Source organism: Rhinatrema bivittatum, chromosome 13, assembly GCF_901001135.1.
Source record: "Rhinatrema bivittatum chromosome 13, aRhiBiv1.1, whole genome shotgun sequence".
Taxonomy (NCBI): domain Eukaryota; kingdom Metazoa; phylum Chordata; class Amphibia; order Gymnophiona; family Rhinatrematidae; genus Rhinatrema; species Rhinatrema bivittatum.
In genome coordinates this window covers 67,031,925-67,041,358 of record NC_042627.1, presented here as the reverse complement: position 1 = coordinate 67,041,358, position 9,434 = coordinate 67,031,925, and the positions used below count along the sequence as shown (strand labels likewise).

The following is a 9,434-nucleotide window of genomic DNA, read 5'->3' as shown; positions in this document are numbered from 1 at the left end:
AGAAGCAGGCATAGCCAAGTGCCTTATTAATGACAGTGTCTCCAGTAGCAACTGTAGTCAAGTGGGTTGCCAGTTTGACACTCATTAATGTCATTACTAACCATCTAGACCTCTACTCTCTTAGTTCTCAGAAGCAGTAATGACCAGGTAAACCAATAATAATATTGTCCCAAGGATCAGCAGTAGCCAGATGGGCTTCTAGTTTTATGATCTTCAGAGGCAGCTGTTGTATGGTCAATTTGTCCTATGTGTTGGATCATTTTCGGTGACGTTAACTGCAGGCATCTCTTGTATCAGAACTGTTGTCCTCTTCATGCGAAAAGAGGACATGGAGCAACGGAATGATCCCGTCACAGATGAGGTAGTATCAGGATCGGCTATCATTTTGGTTCTACCACAATAACGTTGGAGACCCTTGCGGAAATGGATAGTGAAAAGACCATAGGTGATGGGGTCCAAGCAGGCATTGACGAGACCGAAGATGAAAAGAATGTGAGTTAATGACTGAGAGACCTTTTCCTCCATTGTCTCTGGGTAGAACCAATACCATAATCCCAGCAGATAGTAGGGCGTCCAGCAGATGATGAAGGAGCTAACAATCACGAGGCTCATCTTCAAAGTCCTCATCCGTGCCTTTGGAATGTTGTTCTTAGAGCGACGAAGATACACCTCTTTGGAAGAAACTGAAACACAAGCAGTGGAGAAGAAATTGTATAATTATAAGGGCCAAGATCTTTATGAAATATAACTGCGTTTCCCAAACTTTTCAAACCTAAGGCGCTGTTGTGCGGAGCACCAGCCTGCCAGAAGAAGAGCTAGGGAAGCACAGAAAGCCCTGGCATTTTCTGTTCCTATTTTAAAACAAAGGAAGTGGACGCATGAATCAATCATGATGAACCAGCTCTCTCTACATACAAGTACAGGAGAAAGGAGAGATCAATGTGGTGTGGGTCGCAGGCGACTGCCACAAAAGGCTGCCAGAGCTCCTTCACTGCCGCTGCTCTGAGCACTCAAAGTAAGTCTTAACCAGTGCTCAGTGCACAACCTCCCCACCTCACGCAGCCAAGGCGCTAGGTCAGAGGCTGGAGGTAGCTCAGGATGGGCAAGATAAGGAAGTGCTGAGTGCAATGTGTGCCAGGAAAAGCAGGGCCTGGCTATCCTTGCCCTGTGTGCTGCCCGTTAATTACCACACTCTGGGGCTCAGGCTGTAACTAGGAAGAAGAGGCATGCATGGTTACAAATGTTTCGGTAAGGAGATGAGCCAGCACTGGTGTTTCGTGCTGCTGCAGTGCTGAAAGGAGAGCTCAGAGGCTTTGCCTGGATCTGAGCAGGAGACAGTGGTGACTTTTCCATGGCACACCTGATCAGGTCTCAAGGCATACCAGGGGGCCATGGCACTCTGCTTGGGAAACACCGAAATATAATATAAAAATAAACAGGAGCGTGAAAAAAAGGGCCGGCTCAATTAAGCACTTTTTTCCATCAATAAATTGCTAGAAGCACTACCTTGTTAACTCATCATTGCTTGGCCAAAACAGCACCCAGCCAATTTTAGCTTAGAAAATCCACCTTGATAATCATTTCCAACATGTGTCACTTGAACCTAAAGCATCTCCTAGAACAACTTTCTTTTTCTTTTATGCTTTTTTCCCCTTTATCTTTTTTTGCTCTTTCTACACAGAACTTTACTTAATGGTTTCGTTTACTGAACAATACAAACTTCTTTGGGAAGTTATTAGTTATTTGTGTATCCTTACAATGACATGTGGTGTATATCAGAAACAATGGGGCCATATTCAAAAGCTAATTTAGACAAATAATGGGAAATTTATCCGTCTAAATGGCTTAGCCGCATTTTTAAAACGCTTACCCAGCTAAATTCTAGCTGGAGAAGTTGGGGGCATATCTCATATCTGACTAACTGTGACTTATCCTGGTATATTCAGCGCCACTGAGTATCCCGGTTAAGTTAGCTGATTATGAGTAGCCGGCTAACTTACCTAGCCGCTTAGCGGCTGAATATTTACCCCAATATGTACTGTATGTTCTGAATTTGTTTCTTTTTGAAATGGTAATAAAAGAGATTTAAATATAATACAAACTTCTATATTGCACATATGAGCAGCCACCCTTCAAATCCAAAGACTACAAACTTAAAAAAAACCTTTTTAATTCGTTTTCAAAAAATATGCTTCCTAATTGTTGATAATATTCATTGCAAAAACATCTGCTTATTCTCCAAGCTGGCCACAGTTTTGCCAATGCCGGCTTTATAACTGAGATGCTGCCCTGTTAAATTCTATGAGCAACCAGCAATAACATCTTTAAATATGGAGGTTAATTTTTAATCCACAGCATCTTTAAATCTATTTAAAAAAAAATAAAATGAGGGTCAAAATGTTTATTTAAAAATGTCTTCACAAATTACCCAAGCTGGAGCAAACAGAGCATACTCATCTGAAATATTACTTGACAGCACTGATGTTATCAGAGATTCAAGGCATTTAGAGGCCAATATGATAAAAAAAAAAAAAAAAGGAAAATGGAGAACTTCTTTGACTGAAGTTATAAGGGATACTGAGTGTCCCGCTGAATAGGAACCTCTATATTTACTCCTCAGAGTTTACAGCAAATTTCTGTTCTAGATGTTTTAATTTAAAAAAAAACCCATAGGGGGTCATTTACTAAACTGTGGTATGGGATTTGTGCAGTATTCTGTACCGCAGTTTAGTAAACCCCGCCGTATTTTCCCTGGTGGTAAAATGCCATTGCAGCTTAGCTGCCTGAAAAAATAACGCATGTTATAGTTTGGGGGCCACCATCGTGTTAAAGGGCCCGAGCTGCAGGAGCGATTATATCATGAGGCAGCAAAATTTGGGAAGCGGCAAAAAAAAAAAAAAAAATGCCCCTCCAAAGTATTCCTGCGACAGCCATCTCCGTTTGCCACAGATATGATGCCCGCAGCCCGAACAGCAGCATGGCCGCGGGCATCAACTCCTTGCTAATACAAGGAAGAACAAAATAAGATCTTGTAAGAGATGCTTTGGGCATGAGTGGTGCAAGTTCCAAATGTACACGGCAGGGGATTTTCTAAGCTCTTGTTGTCTGAGAGGTTTTTTTTTTGGCCACCATTCCGGTGAGTTTACAAGCCAGCGCTTCCACCAGCTGAATGATGCAAAGAGGTGCTTAAGTGAGCTTAGCCTTGCTTCTAATATTTATACTCTATACAAGGCTTCTGTTTGCTTTTGTTTTAGGTGTTGGCACTTTCCATGTCAGAGTCTTCTCTAGACAAGGATGGGTTTGTAGGAAAGAACTTCTGTAGTATCGGTGATCAGGTTGTCTCTGCTTCTGACACTATAGATTTGCACTGCTGCTCCCTCTAATAGAGTCAGGGGCTGATTAAAATAAGTACTGTGGACTTGATGTAATGATTGCTAGCAGAGCATTCCTCCAGAACGCAGAGAGGGCTTCTGCTGTGTAAGGAAGGGGTAAAATCAAGAATGGTCCCTAAGGTCAACTGATCCAAGGTCAAGTCATTGTTTGCCTTTTCTGAGATTTTCAGATTGAATCTGCCTATAATTTAATAGATAACACTTCAATGTATTTGGTACAAACAAAAAAGAAGAGGATGCTGATGCAGAACAAAATGCTGAACGATTTCTTTGCAGAGCAGGAAATGATGTAGGGGAAACTTTCACAGAGGGGATTCAAAACCAATTTGCAAATAAAATGCAGCTGAGAGAACTTGCAGGTGCCATTTCGTGCACGCGTTGCCGGCTGGAATTGGTTCTGGAAGCATGGCATACAGGGCGAAATGTAATGTGCACCAGTAATGTGCCGAGCATGAGTTTATGACTGGTGAGATGGCTGCCTGAAATTTCAATTTGAACCTTCCTAGCTGGAGGTGTTAAAGATCTCCTGCTGCCACTGCAGGGCTGCTTAACTTATCCCGTGCTGATTCAGCACATCTAAAAGCAGCAGCGGTGGAAGAGAGAGCGAGGAAGATGCAAGGATGTGCTGATAGGGACAAAGTCACCCACTATTAGGAGCAAGAGGACAGAAATAGAAATAATAAGTTCAGGCAGCAGTACCATGGGCTGACAGTGTTATATTCAACGGGACTGACCTAGAGAAAGCATGTGATTGATGATTGGCCAGATTACGTCAGACAGAGGAAGATTGTCCCCAGTAGTCTAATTAAAACTGACCCTCTGTCTTCGTGTCTGAATAAAGGGCTTGAAGATAACTTTTGCTAATATTTCCTGCTGTTTGCAAGCTGAGACTGTTTGGATGTGCGGAAACTACCTTGTTTTGAACTTAAAAAAAAAGAAACACCCTGAAGCTCTATGGATCAGCTGTGGGCCAATCGCAGTATCCATGCCTTGTTTATCAATAGATGGGGCTCAGATAGTGTTTTCTGATGTTGCTAGGGATTTGGGGGGTTTTACTAGTCTCTCGCCCGATGGTGCAACCACATTTAAAAACAGCTTTAAAAGCCTTTTTTTTAAGTTGACTGTTCTGGCGTTGTTATGCTTTCTTCCAAGATATGGCCTTCTGTCAGTAGTTCAAGTCTTTGGCCTTGCCTGCATTCATTATTATAATTCTCTCTCTATTGGTCTCTGAAAATGTCATTGGAAAGTCAGAACGCCGCAGCACGGCTCATGGTGGACTGCTCCCTTAAGGATCACGGATTCCTAATTTTACGAGACTTGCACTGGCGGCGTGCAGCGCAGAGAGTGGATTTCTAAAGTACTTCCTCTGGTTTATAAAGCTGTAAAAGGTCAGAAACCTTCTCGCCTGGCTAATCGGCTTCCTGAGCATTTGTCCTCTCGGTCCTTGTGCTCTACCGAAAAATGCCTCCTCCATCTACCTTCTGGGAAGGATGCTCATTTGCAGGAAACTGGACCCTGTGCTTTCAGAGTCATGGGCCTTGCCCTATGAAACTCTTTACCTGTGGAACTACAGCTCTTGATGACTATATTTTATTTTTTTTTTTCGTAAAAGGTTGAAAACATATTTGTACCAACAGGCTTATAAAACAAATTCTTGAGTATGGCCTATGATGGTAGAGTATTTAGATGCTGAGAACTGTACCTATTGTTACTTGTTGGTCCTGTATGTTTTGTTTCACTGTTCATATGATCACGTACTCCACCTAGCATGGTAATCCAAAACAGGCGAAACATAAGAAACGTTAATAAAAAAAAAAAAAAATTAAATATGTTATGCTGCATTTCAGCACAACCAATTGTTATGGTTGGTTAGTCTGTAGATTGTGCAGTACACTAACAGACAAAAAACAATAGCTTTTGTATTAAAAAAACAAAACAAAACAGCTTCTCTGTAGTTTTGGCCTTGTTCTGGGTCAGTGTTGTGTACGCCTAGCTATTCTCTAACCCCCTTGGTGGGATTAATCCAAAAAACGGCTCACAAAGAGCAGGCCCCTGGCAGGGCGTAGCAGAATCATCATTGATAGGAAAAATAACTTTAACTTATTTTTACCCCCTCCCATCAAAGCTTTGGCAAGTTTAAAATGCAGCTGTTTTTCCATGTTCTCTAACACTCATCTGCTGCTTCTGTTTTCCCTACTTGAAATTTGTTAAGGTGTTGAATTGGCCTATTTTGATTTTGCTAATATTGTAAAATTTACAGAATGGACAAAGCCAATGATTTGTTGTTGACATTTAGAATAAGAGAAGAAACGAGCACCTGAATAGAATCTGTTTTTTAGGGGTTTTTTGTTTTGGGTTTTTTTTTTTTTTTTTTTTGCAAGATCCCTAGGATTTAGGGTTGCCAATCAGTTTTGTTGCATCTGGTATTTCAGACCTACAAGTCTTTAGGTGCAGTGAGCAACACCAAGGAGCCAGTTAATAACCCAATAAAGGTAATAGCAACAGCATTTCTATAGCCTGAAAAGCATAGGGAAATCCCCTGTGACTCTCACCGGCCTTGCGCCGGCTCTATTTGTACATATAGGACACTCACTTGTTCCTCTCGCCATGCGCCTAGAGATCTCCACCAGGATTCTGGAGTAACAGAAGATCATGATGAGCAGTGGCAGGAGGAACAGGCAGACGAAGCTCACCATGTTGTAACCAGTCTCCTGCCAGCGTTCCCGGAAGTTACCTCTGGTGGTGCACTGTGTGAAGTTCTCAGGTGCAGTGATGGTGACTGTATGAAACAGGAATAACTGTAAACAAAGAATTAAAACAAGAATTAAATGCTGACACATTTCCGTCATAGCTATTATTTCCTGCAGTACGTTCTTTAGGTACTAAGCTGTAGTAGGGACTTCAGGTCTTTCCTGTTATGAGTTAATAAGTTAGTAGAGATCAGAAAATCAGTCCTCTGGCAGTGGTTTGTAGGGTAAGCTAAGCATTCTGTTCCAGGGACTCTCAGATCTGTCCTTGGGACTTGCCCAGACATTCGGATTTTCAGCATATCCACAAAGAATATGCATGAGAAGTACTATTTGTACAGAAGTGCGCACAATTATCTCTTTCATTTTCATTGTGGATATACTGAAAACCAGACTGGCCGGGCAGGTCCTGAGGACGCCGACTGAGGAACCCTCTTCTATTCCACATGAAGCAGAACCATGAAGAACTCAGTAAAGTCTTTAACAGAAATTAAATGTAGTCAAGACAGCTGGAATCAGCTGTCAGACCTGCATATTCCAGTGCAGTCTGTTGCTTTACAGGCTTGCTTGGCTGTCGTTTTCGAAGCTTGCCATTAGAGGTTTAGTTTTTGGCTGTTTCTTGTTTGTTCTTTTGTGTGCATATTGTACAACAACATATTTTTAAGCTGTGTCACTGAGTTTTATGCTCTTCAAATCCACACTTGAATTTTGCTTTGTTCACTTTCCACACTAAGGTCAAAATTTTCAAAGAATTATGTGAGATTGCAAGCATAAAAGTGGCATATTTGAGTGAAGTCGCATATAGGCGTATATACATTATTTTATAAACCTCGAGAGTCCACGTATACATGCAGCATTGCGCGTAAATGTGAACAAGGGAAAAATAAAGAACGGTCTATGGTCATTTCAGGTTGGGGTTCAGAAGTACATGCTTAAGTTTCATTTTGTAAGCAATGCTACTGCAAACATTACCAAACTTGTCCGCAACCTTTTTTTACCCCAATTGAAATCACACTTGTCTTTTGTCTGCAGATTTTGAGGGGGAGGTCTGGATGACTTAGTGGAGGTATTGTTGAACTGGTGATTCCGAGTACATGTGCAAGTATTTACTTACGGAGGCAGAGTATGTACACACTTTAAAACAAACCTGTCTCTACATTTAATTCTGGGTTATTTCATGCAAACTGTTACATTTACTACACGTGTAAAATATACGCCCGTATTTTTTGTAAGTGGTTAGAGAAAGTATGCGTTTCCTTGCATTACAAACATACAGGCACAGTGATACAAATATGCATCTGGGGCAGAAATCCACGGTATTTTATTAACCATGCAGCTTCTGTCACACAGCTTTTAAAATATTAGCATAAATCTCTGCGTGCCCATGTAGGCGTGCACATGGTGTACTGCGCACAGATTTGAAAGTTGGTCTCCCTGAGGGTAATTTTCAAACAAGTCTGCATGCCGGTAAAGTCCATGGGCACTGAATGTTTTCAAAGCAAACTTGCGCTGTGAAGCCACTCAGGGCAACTGGCCAAACGGGCACGCACACTCGCTCACGTGAAGTGATGCCTCCTTTCCGAGAGTGCAACTTACACATGTACACTTAATGCACGTATTTCTTAAAATCAAAACTCATGTGCCTAAGTGCCATCTCTGCCCTAACTCTGCCCTCCGAAATGCCTCTCTTGTTTCACATGAAAGTAAGCACGTAACCGGGTTACACACGCACAGCCCAGGCTGTTTTACTGCAAATATTTACATGCAAGAAACCAGGTTGCACGCATGTAAATGGCTTTCAAAATTACCCCAAAGTGACTGAAGGCAGAAAGTTGATAATTTTGGCTTCTACCCTTAAATACACTAATTTGTTCCATTTGGTGACAAAGCACATCACCAGCCTACCAGAAAGAATGTTCTTCTATTTACCTTTACCTGCAATCCATATGCTAAGTGGGTATAATCCTGAAATCTTTTAAAGCTCATGCTTTAATAAGAGATGAATTATGCATCGCTTTCATAGATTACATAATTTGAGTCAATTACATAGTTGCACGTTTCTAGTTCACAAAACTCAGCTCTAGAGGTGGGGGTCGCAGTTTCTCATCTTCCATATCACCCCTGAGTTTCTCAACCTGTAAAACTGCCAAAAGAGCCACCCAATATGTTATGATTAAGATATTGAAAAAGCATAAGCACCTGGGGTACAGACAGTATGGCGCTCGCTGTCCAGGCCACAATCAGCATGATCTTATTTTTCTTCTTTGCCTCACTAATAGCCAGGGGATTTAGGATGGCAGACTGCCGATCAATGCTGATCACTACAGTGACAAATGCACATGAGTACATGGCTAGCAACTTCAGAAACATAAGGATCCTGCAAGCCAGGTCTCCCCCTTGCCACTGTACCGTGATATTCCATATGGCGTCCAGTGGCATGACCACAAACGTCACCAACAAATCAGCAGCCGTCAGGTTAAGGATCAGGATCCTGACATGAGACCTCTTTCGGCGGCTGGTACGGGCGGCTGCCCATAGCACAGCCAAGTTGCAGAAAGCCGAGACGGCAAAGATGGAGAACGTGATAATCACGCGGGCTTTAGCAGCAGATGAGAAAGTGGGCAGCTGGAAGTTGTCTTGACTCGCATTCTGCCAGGAATGCTCCAGGACATGGGTCCCGTTAGACACAAGGAGACCATCACTGTAAATTCTTTCAAGTTCCTTGCTAGCATTCATTGCTGAGCCGTGTAGGGAGCACCAGGATCTATCGCAGGAGATTCAGTGTTTAAAGGACTGCAGATGTTTTTCATGGCCGTCGCTCCCAGCCATCTCCTAATTTGTAACTTTAAAATAGAAAGAAAGCATGACAAAATTATTTCTATTGTACTAAAATGAAAAAAATAATAATAATCCTGTACAGGTTCCCGCACATATATGTCAAGACAAATATTTCCATTCCTGGTCTGTAACAATCTCTTGCCAACAGTGTAATTTCACCAACTCCTCTGGGATGTTTCTGTGCTCAGTAGGTGGCTTCTCTTTTCCTGCTGATCTGATTCCCCAGAATCCTCAGGAGGCAGCACCTCCTATCCGTATTCCTCCTCACCATGGACATTAACTCTTAGGTAACAAAAAAAATAGTGAACAAAAAAAGAAACAAAGGTAGAAAAAGGAAAGTATTTTTTATGTTTTTTACTTTATCATTTGATGATAGTAGAATGGGAGTGCTATGCCAGCTGAACAAAAACATATTTAAAAGAAAATCCAAAATATATGGGTAGAGAAGATGGACTTT

The 9,434-nt window shown here is 41.8% G+C and overlaps 1 protein-coding gene across 1 annotated transcript; it reads right to left on the bottom strand.

Annotated features, from left to right (window-relative positions):
- Positions 1 to 234: 234 nt before the first annotated feature.
- LOC115074746 (gonadotropin-releasing hormone II receptor-like) lies at positions 235 to 8,875 on the bottom strand. Its single transcript, XM_029574509.1, has 3 exons — positions 8,339 to 8,875; positions 5,986 to 6,190; positions 235 to 683 (listed from the first exon to the last, which is right to left on the bottom strand). The coding sequence occupies exons 1-3, from the start codon at positions 8,873 to 8,875 to the stop codon at positions 235 to 237; spliced, it is 1,191 nt and encodes a 396-aa protein (XP_029430369.1).
- Between the last annotated feature and the right edge of the window lie 559 nt (positions 8,876 to 9,434).

What these genes read in the sequence shown, in the direction of transcription:
- LOC115074746 (XM_029574509.1), bottom strand. Translation starts at nt 8,875, where the DNA reads ATGAATGCTAGCAAGGAACTTGAAAGAATTTACAGTGATGGTCTCCTT. An exon ending in CCATACTGTCTGTACCCCAG is followed by an intron (nt 6,191 to 8,338) that starts GTGCTTATGCTT and finishes CTTTGTTTACAG; the next exon opens with TTATTCCTGTTTCATACAGT. An exon ending in GCGCATGGCGAGAGGAACAA is followed by an intron (nt 684 to 5,985) that starts GTGAGTGTCCTA and finishes CTTGTGTTTCAG; the next exon opens with TTTCTTCCAAAGAGGTGTAT.